This window comes from Ciconia boyciana, chromosome 3 (assembly GCF_034638445.1).
Source record: "Ciconia boyciana chromosome 3, ASM3463844v1, whole genome shotgun sequence".
Lineage (NCBI taxonomy): Eukaryota > Metazoa > Chordata > Aves > Ciconiiformes > Ciconiidae > Ciconia > Ciconia boyciana.
The window spans coordinates 61306844-61323580 of NC_132936.1; the positions used below are offsets into that span (position 1 = coordinate 61306844).

Below are 16737 nucleotides of genomic sequence, written 5' to 3' on the forward strand. Positions count from 1 at the left end.
AAACAGAGGGCTGGGAGAGCCAGAGAGCACTGGTAGAGTCTGTAACAAAATCTGTGCCTGCACATCTCTATTACTTCAATGCAAGTAAATGAGATCTTAGATCATTTCAGATACAAAAAGCCCTAGTGTCCCAGATTGCACCTTGGATCTTTACTTATCAAAGAATGTGTTTTAAAAGCAAATTGTTTGCTGCTTTTTCTTTTTTCTTCCAAGGAAATATGTTTTCTCCTTCAATAAGGACATAACCAAAAGCTATTTTCTCTAACACAGTGTACTTGGAAAGTGTCTTCTTCCCCACCACCCCCTCCTTCATTTTTTATTTTTGCACTTCCTCCCCCCCCCCAATGGCCTTTCTTGTTATGAGAAAAATACATTCCTGGAATGGTTCAGCTCAGGGCTCTCAAAAACAATTACTTAGGCATTTGATTTGATCTGCTGGTTCTTCTTTCTGGGTATTCAGGCTTTATGAATCTCCAGTTTGGTCAAAGGTTAAAGTGAACCTTTTCCAAGTTACACTCTGTAGCCCCAAAAGGCCTGTACATATCCACCCCAGGTTTTAAGGAAAAGGAGTAAATTCACTATTACCTGTGCACAACAGCAGTAACTTGCTGTGTTATCTAAGTAAGAGAATTCAGAGAGCGAAAGTTGCTGATTCACGCTTACATTGGGTAAGTAGGATGGAGAGGTAGAATGATGAGGGAGGAATTAAAAAACAGGTCAACTTTGAATTGGTGAAAATTTGGCATTGTTTAAGGGAAAAGCAAGAAGGGGAACAGAAGTTCAAGTATATAATTTTAGTAGCAACGTATCTTCCAGAATATCAAAGCACTTCATAAGCACAAGCAAGCAGACTTATAACCTCAAAGGCACCTTATCTTTCGAACTGTGAGAAATTACCACATCTGTGACACACACACACAACCAAAAAAAAACCAAAACAAACAAACAACCCCAAAAACAAAACAAAAAAACCCTCCACCCACCAACCACCAACAACACACAAACAAAAAACACCTATGAAGTATATGGAGGGACAAAACATATGTTTTCTGAGTTGTTCTGGCTGCTAATCGGGCTTCTCAGGGGAGTGAAAGTTAGGAAGGATAATCTGTCAGAATTATCTGACTCCAAGGAGTGAGCGATAGGGAAGATTTCCAGCTGGCTGTGTCCATCGGGCCTTTCTGACCCACGATCAACTGAAGGTGGTACTCCACGGGTTTGCTGGCATGCTCCTATTGCTATAGGCCTACCTTTGATATAGCAAAACTCAGCTCAATTTCATTTTGTGTGCTCTATTTGGCAAGTCTCTGAAATCGAACTCCTCTTCCTCAATGAATGCATTATATGTTTGCTCAGTTTAAACAAGTTACTACTCAAAGATAGAGTACAAATCATTCCTACTGCTATGATACCTTTTCACTAAATGCAATGCAGTTACTGCTAGATTTGCGTTCCTTTTTTAACGTTGTGGCGTATTTGTCCAGTAATACTTTTGCATATTGGATTTTTTTCTAATCTCATTCTATTAAAAAAAACTCTTTAAAATTTTATCACACGCCTATATGCAACTGTTACTCAAAGTTTGTCAGCTCCACTCTCTATTAAAAGAAAAATCAAACATATTGAAGTAACCAATTTTAGTTCATTTCAAAGTACAACTCCTGCCAAAAAATAAAGTTCTGATTATAGTCAAAGCACAATGTTTCCCAAAAAGTATATACTTTACAGTTCTGAAAGTATACAGAAATACACATTTTAAAAAATTACAGTTTTAAAGGCCACATTTAGAAACCATTCTAAAGGAGTGTTGGCGCTTAAGGTTTATGTATAAACTAAAGCATACACATAAAGGTACACATACAACTAAAGCGATTTTTTAATCCTTATTAAGTGGCAAAATTTTATTTTTTTAAGGAGCAACTGTGAAACTTTGCCATCCTTCTACTTAACCAGTGGTCTTAACTGTACGTAACCCTATCCCCACACCACAAAGCAAAGCTGTTGTTTTGGGGGGATGGTGGTGTTCGTTTCTTCTTTTTTCTTGTTTTTTAGTGAGAAGGGTTATTTTCTGGTTTTAGTCATCTCTTAGATTCTAACATACGTACTACTCACAGTTACACAAAGATAAAAGTTGAAGTCCCTCCTATTATGGAGACAGAGAAAAAGGACATGCAACAGTCCTTTTATGTTGTCCCATTAAATATGCTGCTGAGTAAAACTGATATGCACACAGAAGCACAGCCACAACCCTCCAGCCACCTGCTTGGACAAAGAATTAGTTGTAATTTAAATGATACAATAATTCTCAAAATTTATGACAGCTGTGTTACATCTGTGTTTTACTAGATCCCAAATGCCAATTATCTGCATTTAATGATAACAAATTTTGATACAGAGGAGCTGATTTACAAGAAGGCCCACAATGCCTTAAGGACCAACCCTCCTCCACTGTCCACACCAGTTGTTCTAATTTTTAATCCAAGTTTTTTAACATTACAAAGGTGGTTACAAGTTTCTCCATTTAACGGAGAAAAAAAATCTATTTAAACTAAATATTTTACATGCAGAAGAAAAAAAGGCTTAGGAATTTAAATATTTCACCTCTAGAAAGCAGCTTGTCCTCTAGCCAAATAGACTTGCATGAGTTGGCCTTACCTGGAGCCATAACTTGTTATTCACTGCATCTCTCCCCGTAGCAATGCATTGAAATGTAGCATTCTGCCCTGCATTGACCTCTACATCCCCCAGCCTCAAGAAATGTGGAGATTTATCTGCAGAGGGGGAAAACAAAAATTACAAATAACGCTTATTGCTAAAAAAGGTGCCAGCAACATTACTGTCTCCCTGAAGATGCATACTGTAACAACCTTTGGCTAAAAAACAGAAACAGAAGAGAGAAAATTATTTGTTTCATCTCTGTTCGAGAAGAAAGAGTGCTTTCAGTCCTTTCGCCTCCTCCCCAGTGATTCTACTAACTATGTTATACAAGAGTTATAATAAAGTCTTTTAAGAATCAAAGCCAAGAGAAGAAGATCAAATGCCAAAATGTTCAGCAGCACTTTATAAAAATTATCCCAAACACTTTCAATTGTATGAAACCCATCATACTGAGAAAAACCCAATTAGCAGGATACTGCTCAGGCAAATAGAGACATACTATTCCGATAATTTGCAATGTAACTCAGAGCTCTGTTGTTTTACTTAATGAAATCATTTGTGCCACTGAATATAGTATTTCAGGAGCTGACACATCTATTTCCCACACTGACAAAGCCCCTAGGAAAGCTCAATGGCACAACCACCTGAAGGATTTATTAGATGTAAGAAAGCCAACAGACACATTTGAGGAATGGGTATATTACACAGCTCTCTCCCATCCCTTTCTCAAGAACTACTAATGAAAACAGTAGCTGAACTGTTATTTCTTTGTGCTTACTAAAAAAAAAAAAAACACCACATACACAGGAAAAAAGAGCAAATTGGAACAAACAGGGTTTAAACATCAGTAACAAAAAACAGTTTACCTGAATACTGTATCATGCTGATAATCTGCCATCATGGCTGTAACCAAGTGCCTTTTGTTTTGGCACTTATTAAAAAAACCCACACACACGGGGCGGGGGGGGGGGGGGGACACGACGACACGACACGACAGAGACGGACAGACGGGACGGGACAACCACAACAAACAATCAAAAACCAAACCAAAACAACAACAACAACAACAGAAAAAAATGAAAGCCAGATACTGAATCGGAGCAAAGCTTTGCTGAGTAGAGACATCAGATAGCTGGGCTGGCTGAAATATAAAGAGGTAACTCACTCAAATACCCTGTAAGCTTGGTAGCCCCTGAGAGGTATGCTCTTAACAGGTTTGGGGTAGAAGAAAACAAAATTTGAGGTTGCCATTGCAACTTTATTATTTGGCATCGTTTTGCAAATTTGGGGCGGGGGTTGTTATATCTTGATCATTTCAGAAAGCAATTAAATTATCAGCCATGGGTACATTACAATGAAATCACATTTTAGAAAGGCGATGTCTAGGGGAAGATCCAAGAGTTGAACAGGACCAAGTTACCAAAATACGTGATAACAAGTGACAGAAATGCACAGTAATAATTTCTTCCTCACAATTTTTTATTTGTAGAATATTCTCATTATCATAACTTGTGTTTGCATGTGTGTAATTCTTCCCCAGGATTAAGCAGGGAAAGGAAACATAAACACCTGAAGTCTGTCCACAAACACAAAACAACAAAACTCAATCCTTCAGTAGCTCAATAGCCAGAAGCCTTTTTTTTTTTAATGTGTTGTGTCTGTTGCAGGGGGGTGGAGGGAAGAAAAAGAACAAGGGCATGAAATCTGATAAAACTCCTACATGCATCTGCCAACTCAGTTTTCTTTAATCAGTGAGTATACACGTTAACATTAAAACCCAGTTTGATTATGCACACCAACTATGGTATGGCTAAAAAGACACTAAAGAATGTCTGCTTTTGTATTCCTGTATACTTTACTTCTGGCAGACAAAGATTTTACCCAGGTAAATCACTATTGCAACACTACATTTTCCCCTGGAAGCTGCAACAAAAATGCTATTTGAAAGAACGAAGAACATCAGTGATCAAGTGATGAAAACTCAGCAGTCTACAGCAATATCAAATATGTCCTGAAAAGACAGAGAAAAATGCAGCCCTTAATCATTACTTACCACAAGGGTAACTCAGAACCTGGATGTCATCAATGGCAATGTAGCCATTTCTCCCATCTGAGACTTCAGCTTCAAATATTACCTGTCAAAATGAAAGAAAAAATGTTTACAACACTCATTTCTACAGAATTCCCACAGTGGCAAGCGTGTAGATATAAGACACATTGCCTTTTTCATTTAGTTGAAGTTCCTACAAGGTTTGACGACTGAATGGAATATTTATTACTCAATGTATTGCAGTTCTATACCGTTCATATACATGTCTTGCTTTGGATTCGCTGCTTATGGCACACCAGAAAAGCATTTTTATTACCTCAATTAACGGCATACTGCTTTCACTCCACTAAATGTATAAACATGATTCAATTCTGAAAAAATGCCATTACTTTCAGACAGGTTCGACATCACAGCACACAACTGATCAACCAATTTTAACAAAATTTATATTCTTGTCGGGGTTCGCAGTATAGTCCACAGTCTCCTGTAACCTTCTGCAGCGTAATTACACAGGAAAACACGCAGCAGCACAGAAATAGTGCAGCACTCCCCAGTGGCAATGAAAAGAACAGCTGTAGGATGAGATTTATGTAGTAGTCGTTAACTTCATTCTTCATTCTTGCAAGGCAATGGGGAAATTGCTGTGCATGAAGGAAAAGAAGAGATTGTCTTCACATCCAACTTCTTGTCCTACCCCAAATGGGCAGTAACAACAAAAAATTGCTCTTGAATTGCTCCAGAGCACAGAGCTGTCTTTTACTACAGATGTAGTAAAACAACGCCAACTGACGAGAACAAATTTATTGTCAAGATTCATGCTTCCTTGTATGGACGAAAAAAGAAAAAAAAGTAGAATATGGTGAAAGTAAAAGAAGAATAATTGGAAGGAAAAAAATAAAGGATGAAGCATGAACGTCTAAAGTAAAAGGAAGAAATTAAAGAGGAAAGCAAACCAGTAAAGATTGAGTCAAGTGATAGGATATAAACTTGCAGTCATGATTGCCCAAAATAAGTATCTGTTGGGGTCTTCTGTGCAAGACAGGCTTAGACGAGTCAGCTGCTCTATACATAATCTTTTCAAGTAGTTTACATCTCTCATTCTTGGGGACAATGTAAGGGAGCAGCAAAGGCAATGGATTAACAACCCAACATACCCTGCAGGTGAGTGGGAGAATGCTGTCCCCATCAAACACCTTTCTCAGGTCTTCTTACTGGGGGATCCGCATGGCACCTTGCTAGGAAGTAATGACCACTGCACTCTTCAGTCTCAAGGGAGTCCTGGAAGCAAGCAGCTCCCATCTACCTCCAGAGCTCCTTTTGGACCTCTCATTCACAAAAACTACCCTCTTCAGCAAGATACCTGGCATTTATGCAACTTGGCTCTGAACGCTGCATCAGGAACACTTCTGTGTGCTTATGCTCTACGCACTACTTTCCTCACCCTTACATCCCACCCAGGCATGAAGTGCAATTTATCTTCCCACCAAAGCAGGCAGGGACCCCAGGTGGACTGTTTATACTCAGAACTAATTCCACAGCCTTAAAGGGGGAAAAATAAGGAAAACTTCCAAGGAAAGGTGGATATGGACATGTTCATGATGTGGTTCACAGGGTCCCCCACCTTGTGCTTTGACTGCAGAAAGAGGAAGCCTGTGGGGCACATATACTTTGACACCAGCAGGCTACAATCCCTCTTCCAACTTCTCCACAAGTTCTTGCTGAGGTTCTGGCTGCACTTCTCTCCACTTTTTTTTTTTTTTTTAATTTTCATTTTATTTGCAACCCAATGCAATTAAGTTGCAGAAATCACTTCATTCTCTGCCTCCTTCTCCTGCCTTGGCCAGCAAGAGCTTGATGGAAAGGAATTTAGTGTCTGGGGGTCCTACTTTCACTCCCTTGTCCAATGACCTCTCTGACCAGAGCACTATTTGACACTGTCCACCAGCTCCTCAGGCATCTTCAGAGAGCTGGCACTTGTTCCCAGTAAGGAACATCAACATGAGTATCTTCAATTCTTTAATAATTTGGATTAATCATCTTTTTTTTTTTTCCCCTTTTTTTTTTCCCTTTTTTTTTTTAAATGATTGTATGGTGTGGAAGACAAACAACTCAGTAAGAAATAAATATATTTAAAGCACTTCTGACAGACCAATTTCTTTACAACACAATACAGTTCTATCACATACACAAACGCTGAAAGCACTTTGTTTCTCAAAGTTCATTTAAGAAATCTTGAGCATCAGTGTTAAGAACTGGACTAAATTTACACCTCGCTCTGAACTGGGTTGTTATCAATTCAATTGGAAGTCACTTAGATCCAGTTCCCAGAGAAGCCTGGCCTCATAGAAGCATGTCCTTCCCCTGTATGTTAATAACTTCCTACACTGGGAGCAGAGGGGAGAAATTTACCTTTCTTGGGACAGAGCTGGGAATTAATTTACTTGGATTTTTTCTACCTCTTCCAGATTAATTCAATTAATCCCCACCCTCCAAGAGTAGGAAGTTATCAAAAAAAGAGAAGTTCCCAGGAAAGAGTAAGATTAAGACATGGAGATCCATGAGAAGAAGAAAAATCAACATGACAAAACAAAAACCATCAAGAAATACAGAAATGCAAGAAGCCTACAAAATGTTACAGGGAGTAATGTTTAAGAGGTAAGTAAAGGAAAAATAAAGTTATTAAAAAGACAGAGATATTACAGAGCCGAGATTTCATATATACAGTGCTAAATTATTTTTTGTTTACATTCACAATTGGTATAAATACAGCTATGAAACATTCATAACTATAGACACTGTATAGCAAAAGGTGCAGCTCAGTTAAAAAATTCTGAAATTAAAAAATTTCTGTTAAAAATCAGGCTTTAATTTGGTAACATCTGTTCACATTTAAAATGGGAAATGGAAAAAGGGAATTGCATATATAGGTGAAACCAGCAATTTAAAATGCTGACAAGTCAGACCAGAACCTGAGGTAGTTCTTTTCCTCACATACGCACACACTACTTGAGAAAAACCAGACTGTTGAGCTATTCCTTTCACCAGAGAAGGTTTATCCTAATAAGACAGCAGCACTGTGGAAGTGAATCCTGCACTTAGTCTGCACTGCTGTTCAGTTTACAGTCCTAGAGAGAATGGCTTAAACACCTTCATTTTAGCTGAAAAATAATTCAGCTTATCACTCTAGCCAGAAAACATTAGTTGCCTGTGCAACTATAAATGTGCTTCCACTTATTACAATTAAATTGCATGCTCATCTAGTGCACTTCTGTGAGATGCTACCTTCCTTTACTGGAGAGGAGAGACTGCTTTCGGGGGATGAATCGGGCTTGCGCAGAGCAGGGTTGAGGAGACAGCTATCCTGTCTCGTTTGTACCAGCATCACCGCAATGAATGAGAGTGGGAAATGCTGAATAGATCAGGTAATTCAAATGCTACTGAAGGGAATTAGATTTGATCCCTGAATTTTCTACACAGTTCCAAGGTGATACTCAAATAGTTAGTTACTTCTCCAGATAAAATGGCATGCCCTTGTTTATGAAGTGTCTGCCTTCAGATGCAAATGAAGATACAGCATCAGAACTCTCTGAACTGGACACGCTCCTACGTATTTAGCCATCCCTAACGCATCTCTTGTCCATATATTGGTCCGTTTTCCCCCTAGAACCATGCAAGCTTCTAGTGAACACAGTATCATTTGCGAAAATCCATGGGTTTACTACTGACAGCATTAAGAGCAATTTCCATTTGTCTGTTTTGTACCTGGCTTCCTTTAATGACCCAAATCAGTGACAAATTGATCCCAATCTTCCTGCTATATTATTCACAACTTTGTAGACCTCTATTATATGTCCCCAAGTAATTTTGTCTCAAATTTTAAGAGACCCAGATTATTCAATCTTGTATAGAAACCATCCCCTTTTCTTTGATTATCCTTCTCATCCTTCTCTAAAGCTCTAACTGTGCTATATTCTTTGAAGATAACAAGAGCAGAGCTGGCACACACTAATCAAGATGTGGGTGAGTCATAATTTATACAACAGCATAATATCATTATCTTAGTTTATACTGAATTTCCTTAACCATTCTTAACACTTCATTTGCTTTTTTTGATCATCATTGGGCTCTAAGCCGACATTTTTAGGAACCTCACGATCTTGCTGCACGATCTTGCCAATGGCAAGCTCCAAGTCCACCGTTCTGTGTGTGAAATTAGGATTTTATGCAGTGTGCATTATTTTATATCTCTCTATCTACACTAAAATGTGCATGCCATTTTATTGCCCAATCACTCACAGTTGGTGATATTGTGATGGTCCTTCTACAGGTCCTCACAATCACATATTGTCCTTGCTATTCCAAAGTAGCTTTCACCTACAAGCTTTTGTCTTCACACTGTTCTCTGGCCCCCACTCTGGTCCCTTATGAACATGATGAAAGCACAAATCTCTATAGGATGCCTTGGTGACTACTTCTGGGCATACTGATGATTTATTCCTAACTTCTCTTTTTCCTCTTAAACAATTATCTATCTATAGAAGTATCTTTCTTCTCATAGGATGGCAGCTTAGCTTCACAACAAGATTTTATAGAAGGACATGGTCAAGTGTCTTTTGGAAACCTAACTAGCCTGTATCAATCAGATCACCCTTATCTATATGCTTGCTGACCGCTCTAAAGGGCTCCAAGGTTGAAAATTAAGCATATGACATGCAACATACAGCAAAAAAAAGAGAAGAAAAAAAAAAATTCTAGCTGTTTTGTGTCAGGCATTGCAAAATAGCACATACTTTGTTTTTGCATCCCAGCTTTAAAACACAGATGATGACATTCACTCTTCACCTAATATCACTGCAGAAATAAATGTTTGTGAACAGCTTAAATACTCAACAGTATTTGAATGCAATGGAAAAAGTAGTAATTATTACAGCAGAGACCCCTAAAGAGATTTAGTTGCTGAAGTTTAATGCTTAAGAAATACTCAAACCTTCACATTCCAACACAGCCCTAACCTGTAATCACCACAAAGAATAAGCCTGCACTTGCAGGAATATACAAAAGATACATCTTAAGGACTGGCCTCACTGAATTTTTCAGTCTTTGTCAGGATCCAAAAATTTAGGTATCTTCATGATTAGTTCACTTGAGGCACTGATCAAAATAAGCATTCCGAAAGCATACCTAGTCAATTAAGTACAAAATGCAGTCAGGAAAAGAGGGAGAACAACTCTGTACCCCAAAGCCTACCCTTAGAAAATAATTCTCCCTAGGTTTTGTAAAAGCTGTTTTATTGTAAACTATACACCACCATCACCAAGCAGGGTATTTTCAGTACAGTTTGAGACCTTCCTTGTCCTTCCTCCACTTGACTAGTTCTGACTACTCGTAGTACTGAAGAAGGTGAGATTCTCCCACAGTTTTGACAGCAGTCCTGTCAGACCATCATGTATACGAAGCAAACATCCATACATCAATTAGATAAAAGTGAGTATTAAGACGTTTAGTTACAACAGGAATATAGTGTTTCATTGACTATTTTTTCCTGGTAGGCTCTAATACACATATTAGAAAGAGCTGAAAGGGAATTCGAGATGGGAAAAAGAGTTAGATCTTGTAATTTCCACAGAGCATTCAACTTGCAACACATTTTTGTTCAGCTATAGGAGGGCTTCTACTAGCTTAATTATCTGAAATCAAACTTGTAAATAGATCAATTGCAATGCTTGATGGAAAGGTGTATTAGAGAGCTGTAAGTAAACAGAAGGTACCATGTCTCTGATAAATCGTAGTACAAAAAAAAACCAAAAAACCAAACAAACACACACCCCCCCAAAAAAAAAAAAAAAAAAAAAAAACCAAAAAACCAAAAAACAAAACCCCCCAAAAAAACCCAAAAAAACCCACCACCAAACTTCAACTAGAGTCCAGAATTACTGGAAACTTTGTGCTCTTTCCTCACTGTTCCAGTATGCATAATCCTCATGATGTGCATTTTGATCTCTTTTTGGCACCTCCCACATCATTTCTATTCAACTTGTGAATAAAACAAATGAAGAATAAATTACTTGGAACCAAAAGAGGCAGCGGAGTTATATTAATTAACCTCACCAGATATAAAGCCTTAGAGTCTTTCATAAGAATATGAAAAGAGAACATTTTAAATTATTTATTTTTTCTACTTCATACACATCTCCTTCATTGATTCATTTTAATTTTTGTAAAAGCACGGGGTGAGTCCAGATATCCTTGAACCTCATACTTATACTAGAATTGGTTAAGATTAAACAGCACACAGGAGCAAGTTTGTTTTGTAGTAAAATAACTTTCTGCAGATGAAAAGCCATGAACAAGACCAGTTATATATAAGATAAAACACTAACGAATCCTATTCACTGACAAGCTCCTAGTTCTATCCAATGTTTTTGCAGTGTTAAAGTCATTTTTAAATACTAAAGCAAAGTTTTTAATTACCAAGAAACTAAAAATTAATATAAACATGAAAATAGTATAATGTTACAAATGAAATACTGAATGGAAGCTAGCTGAAAGAAAGAGACAGCTAAAGAAATTTTTACGTTACATATAAAAATTTTGTTGACATAATAAAAAGCATTTCCCTTGTTAAAGTTATAGATAATTTTGCTGAACTAATTTAGAAATCATGAAAACATAATTACTTCCATTTGAATGCCTAAGTAATGCTGTGAGGCAGCCTTTGCTGCTGACAGGGCCCAGGAGAATTTCCAGCACAGCAAATCAAAAACTTGGGTGGAAACTTTGGGATCTCAATTCTGCCAAGTCAGCTAACACCCTACTACTTCTTTTTTAGTCAGTAACACACCTCCTGAGATTGAAAGCCAAAGGAGTTAAGGCTATCTTCTCGCTAGTATCCTTACCGGCAGAGCTGGTCAGCTCACAGATTCTTCGACCGCCTCAGAGTCACCCAGAGGGAACCTTGACATACACACCTTCCCTCATCCCCAAATTCATATTTAAGGTCCACTCAACATGGGGAAGTCTATACTCCCAAGATTCATTTCAAGTTCACACTCTCTGGTGAGGAACCCCCCAGAAAACATGCCTACCAAGGGTCCCCAAGGGTAATCCTTCGGAGAATTTATTAGTTGTAAATGAGCTAGCTCCACTACTCAATCCCAGGCAGGGCGGGGGGACACGACAAAAACACACCACACCACAACCAAAACACATTAACCCTAAAATTGTCTCTTTATATGTAAGCAAGAACTGTAGGTGAGCTTTAGGTGAGCTACACAATTTAAACATGAGGAGAGTTAATAACAATGTTTTACCTCCACAATCAACATACATAGGGCAGAAAAACACATAATGAAGATGAAGCATAATAAACCCTTGAAAGGGCCTGTATGACACAGTTATCTGATGCAGGGGAAGCTAGAGATCAGACTCAGTGATGCTGGAGACCCCTATGTTAGTTAGGAACACCAGGAAAAAACCTCACATCCTTCCACTTAGCTGTGCTTACTTCTCTTAAGTTGCTTATGCCAAATGTTTCTAGGCTCATGCCTAGAAAACGTCTGGATGAAGCACCACACACAGAAGAGTTACAGCTGCTCTGGCTTTGGAGCAGTAGTAGTTTATCATCTGGGAATACTTAACAGTCTTACAAAAACACACTAGTCTCTTGACTGACTGAAGAAGTTGAAGAAAAAACATCCTTACGTAGTCTCGAAACACAAGATCTTCAATAAACCAAAACATTTGTTTAACAGTGAAAGTTCTTAAATGACTGAGATTTAAAAATAACAACACTGCATGCAACGGCCATGACTTTTAACCATGGGAAACAGAAACCTTGATAGCATTGTAAATCATGACATTTCAAGGCTAAAATTGGGACAGCAGCCATAAGAGACAAGCTAAGAACCAATATGAAGTACTTAATACCTTGCTTATTTTTGTGATAGACCAAAACTTTGAGAAAATACTTTCCAGCAGGACAGAAGCAGTCCTTTTGAACATGGGTAGCTACTAGAAAATCCAGCAGTACAAGTCTGGCATGATGCCACTGTACTTTCCTAAACCTAGGTCAGACATCAGTCCTTTTTGACTTTCAGTGACCCTTGGGAATTCCCTACCATGTGGGGATTTTTTTTAAATTTAAAATACGCTCTGTCTCAAACCATATATATTCCCAGCCAAATTACTGATACATTTGAACACACTCAGTAATCATAACCATTATCCCTTGAAGTAATATCTGTATGAATACTATAAAGATAAATAAAATTCTCAGTTTCCCAAACATGGGATCTTTTCCATATTCAATTTTTTTTAAAAAAAGGCAGCAACTTTAGAATTAGTCTATGAAGAACTGCAAAAAACAAGCCAAGCAGACAGACTGAAACCAGCAAACAAAATTCATAGGTTTATGTTGCATCCTACGTATTGCTTCCTAGAACGACTTCTTCCAGTCCATATCAGAGAAAAATTTTCTAAAATTGCTTATTTTCAGAACAGCAACCGGAACAATTTGAAGCACCTATGGAGAAAGTCAAATCCATACGCATGCATTCGCTTGCTCCAGACAAAGATGCTGTTCAAAACCACTTTTTAATTCCGCCAATCACCAGTCAAGGTGCTGACAGATACCTTGCTTCCTTTCCTCTCCCTGATCTTTTCTGCTCCTCCATAATAAAACTCACATAAGTGAAGCTATCACCCTCTGCCACTTCCTCCAAAAAGTGTTCATATTCAGCCTGCTTGAAGAACAGCAGCATTCAGTGGCCAAAGACATCCAGTTGTCCTAAATTATGACAGTTGCTAGCATCAGGAAGGAAGCAAACACCAAAAAAAGGCAAAAATACGCAGTATCTCCTACTCTGTGTCACCATGAACAGAGTGTATAAGGCCAACACGTCTTAACTCAGGGAAGTTAAGACAAAATATGTTCCAATACAAGTGGAGGACAGTTTAATACATACAGTTTAACAGATACAGTTTAACAGATATTTAATAAATACAGATCAAATACTGCCAAGGAAAAAAAATCTAATAAAAAAGAAAAAGCAACTCACTCAAAGCAATGGACTGGTTATGTCAAACAGTACTGTGGAGATATTCATTGCATCAGCACCTGCCTACACTAATACTGAAACTAGCACTGTTTGTGTAGGAAATTACTCTGACATGTTCTCTCCAAAATGTACTTCAAGATGCAATATCAATAGTTCTATCCGCAAATTCTGTACATGGTCTTATTTTATCCTCTGTATTTTTGCATTAATCATAATACGTTGGTGCTGGTCAAACAGAGAAAATTACAGCCATCTGTACAAACACCTTATATCTAAAGACACAGAAGGTATGACGTCAAAACATTTCCTTGCTCTCAGTCTTGTCTAGCACAACATCCACTAAGCTGAACTGACTCTGGCAGAGTTGAATCTGGCAAGGAATGCCAAGGGCAACAAGAAGGACTTATAGAAGTATGTAAGTAGCAAAAGGAGGACTAGGGGAAATGTTGGCCTGCTGCTGAATGGGACAAGGGCCCTGATGACACAGGACATGGTAAAGACTGAGGTACTGATTGCCTTCGTCACCTCAGTCTTTGCTAGTAAGATCGACCTTCTGAAATCCAAGGACCCAGAGACCAAGAGGAAAGTCTCGAGCAAGGAAGACATACCTGAGGACCAGCATATGCTGGGGGCCACCCAGCTGGAAAGCAGCTTGGCAGAAAAGGACCAGGTGTCCTGGTGGACACGAAGTTGAACATGAGCTAGCAATGTGCCCCTGTGGCAAAGACAACTAATGGTGTCCTCAGCTGCATACGACAAAGTATTGCCAGTGGGTTGAGGGAGGTGATCCTTCCCCTCTGTTCAGCACTGGTGAGGCCACACCTGGAGTGCTGGGTCCAGTTCTGGGCTCCTCAGTACAAGAGAGACATGGACATACTGGAGAGAGTCCAGTGAAGGGCCACAAAGATGACGAAGGGAATGAAACGTACTTTACATGAGGAAAGGCTGACAGAGCTGGGACTGGTCAGCCTGGAGAAGAGAAGGCTCAGGGGGGATCTCATCAATGTGTATAAATACCTGAAGGGAGGGTGCAAAGAGAGCGGAGCCAGGCTCTGCTCATTGGTGCCCAGTGACAGGACAGGAGGCAATGGACACAAACTGAAACACAGGAGGTTCCATCTAAACATCAGGAAACACTTTCTTACTGTGAGGGTGACCAAGCACTGGCACAGGTTGCCCAGGGAGGTTGTGGAGTCTCCATCCTTGGAGATATTAGAAAATCATCTGGACATGGTCCTGGGCAACTAGCTCTAGGTGGTCCTGCTTGAGCCAGGGGTGTTGGATCAGATGACCCTGGAGGTCCCTTCCAACCTCAACCATTCTGTGATTTTCTGAAAAACTGTTGGACTCCCAAAATAATTTTATTTCACTGATATTAAAGAGAAAGGCTAATGTTCAGTGTTGACTATATTTCTTCCAGACATTCACCGTAGTTTGGATTGCATATAACCCCTTTCTCTTTAAAAAGTGTGAATTGAAAATTTTCACATATGCATTTTACAAATATTAATACTTGTTAGACCTATTTTGCCAGAACACCAGCCCCTGACTAACACCTGCTTGTTTAGGATAATTCCTGCCTATGAATCATTTGTGGGATGATGGGAGCACTATTTGTGTAAGTCACCTGGACTACCTAACTCAGAAAGCCTTGTTATCCCCTTCCACTAGAACCTAGTAAAAACGTAATATAATCTATCAACGCAGTTTTGAGCTATGAGAGGTTCTCCAGCAACCATTTGTAGCCACAAGTGTTACCCATAACCACTCAAACTTAACAGCTGAAGTCCATGAAGGAGACTCTTTCATGGGACAAAGCAATATACCTCAAACAATCTTGCCCTCCCCTCTGCGCTTGTAGACTGAGCTCACAGGGACTTGGCTGCCAAACGCTGACATCTGAATAGCCATAATAAGTAACCATTTTAAACCCAGAGCCTAAAACCTCTTGTGTTAATTCCCATTTGTTTTCATGTGAGCATCCAGGCCTAAAGGATCATGCTGCCCTGGATTATGGAGCTGACTGATACGTATCTCCTGAATTATCTTGTATGCTCTTTTGATACTTTCTTGCTTGTTTTTTGCACCTCAAAGCTTTTCTGTGTTTTGGTTTAATGAACCAGAAGTTTAAGAGAGCAGTCATTACTGCCTTTTCTGTGATGACGTTTGTTTATCAGTAAAAAAAATCAGAATACATCTCCATAGATACACAATGGTATCCACAGCTTTTTTTCCTCTTCGAATTTAAAGATGTTTGTGTAAAGTAAAAAAAGAAACAAACAAACCAAAACAAACACACCTCCCCCCCAAACCAAAACCCACCAAAAAACCCCCAGAAAAACAGAATCACTAACTGAATCTTTCAAAGTACATTAACTGACGTCCTCATACATGTCATGTCTAGGCTGTACACTTGGGACCAAGTTTTGGCGCTTTTGCCTTCAGCCGAGACTACTTAGCGAGACCACAAAGAGAAACACCTTGAAAAGCCCCCTGGATATGCCAGACTTCCAGATATTCAGATTCTATTTCAACAAGTCTCTCTGAAAATTATCTTACTACGTCTGAAAACATGAGACCAATAATGCTGAAACCATTTAAACTGTCACTATTACTTGGTTATGTGTAATATCACATGCCTTGCTTAATGAAACCAGACAAGTCAGATTAACTTCCCAATTTCCCAGTTAAAGCAGAAACTTGCATTTGAGATTGTGACAGTGAAATATTTCTTTTTCAAAGTACTTCTACATCAGAAGTGGGCAGTAAAGATGACAAAGCACCAAAAGTAACGGCTGTGGAATCTGTGAAATCAGTAATATAAACATCAGTCAGGAATGATACAGATCTAGTTTACCCCACCACTGGCCAAGGCCAGTATGTTATATTAACTCAGAAGGGATTTTCCAGATACATTTTTCTGGGATACTTTTAGAGCTTTCAGGCATTATATCATTAATAATAAAAGAATTA

General features: G+C 38.8%; 1 protein-coding gene across 4 annotated transcripts in view; it reads right to left on the bottom strand.

The window, feature by feature from the left end:
* PTPRK (protein tyrosine phosphatase receptor type K) overlaps positions 1 to 16737 on the bottom strand; it is a 418125-nt gene that overhangs the window by 223704 nt on the left and 177684 nt on the right. For all 4 annotated transcript variants that reach the window (XM_072855831.1, XM_072855828.1, XM_072855829.1 and 1 more), the window contains exons 4-5: positions 4712 to 4793; positions 2656 to 2771 (exon numbers count right to left, since the gene is read on the bottom strand). In XM_072855831.1, the coding sequence (XP_072711932.1) occupies positions 2656 to 2771; positions 4712 to 4793 (198 nt within the window). The remainder of the gene's footprint in view (positions 1 to 2655; positions 2772 to 4711; positions 4794 to 16737) is intronic.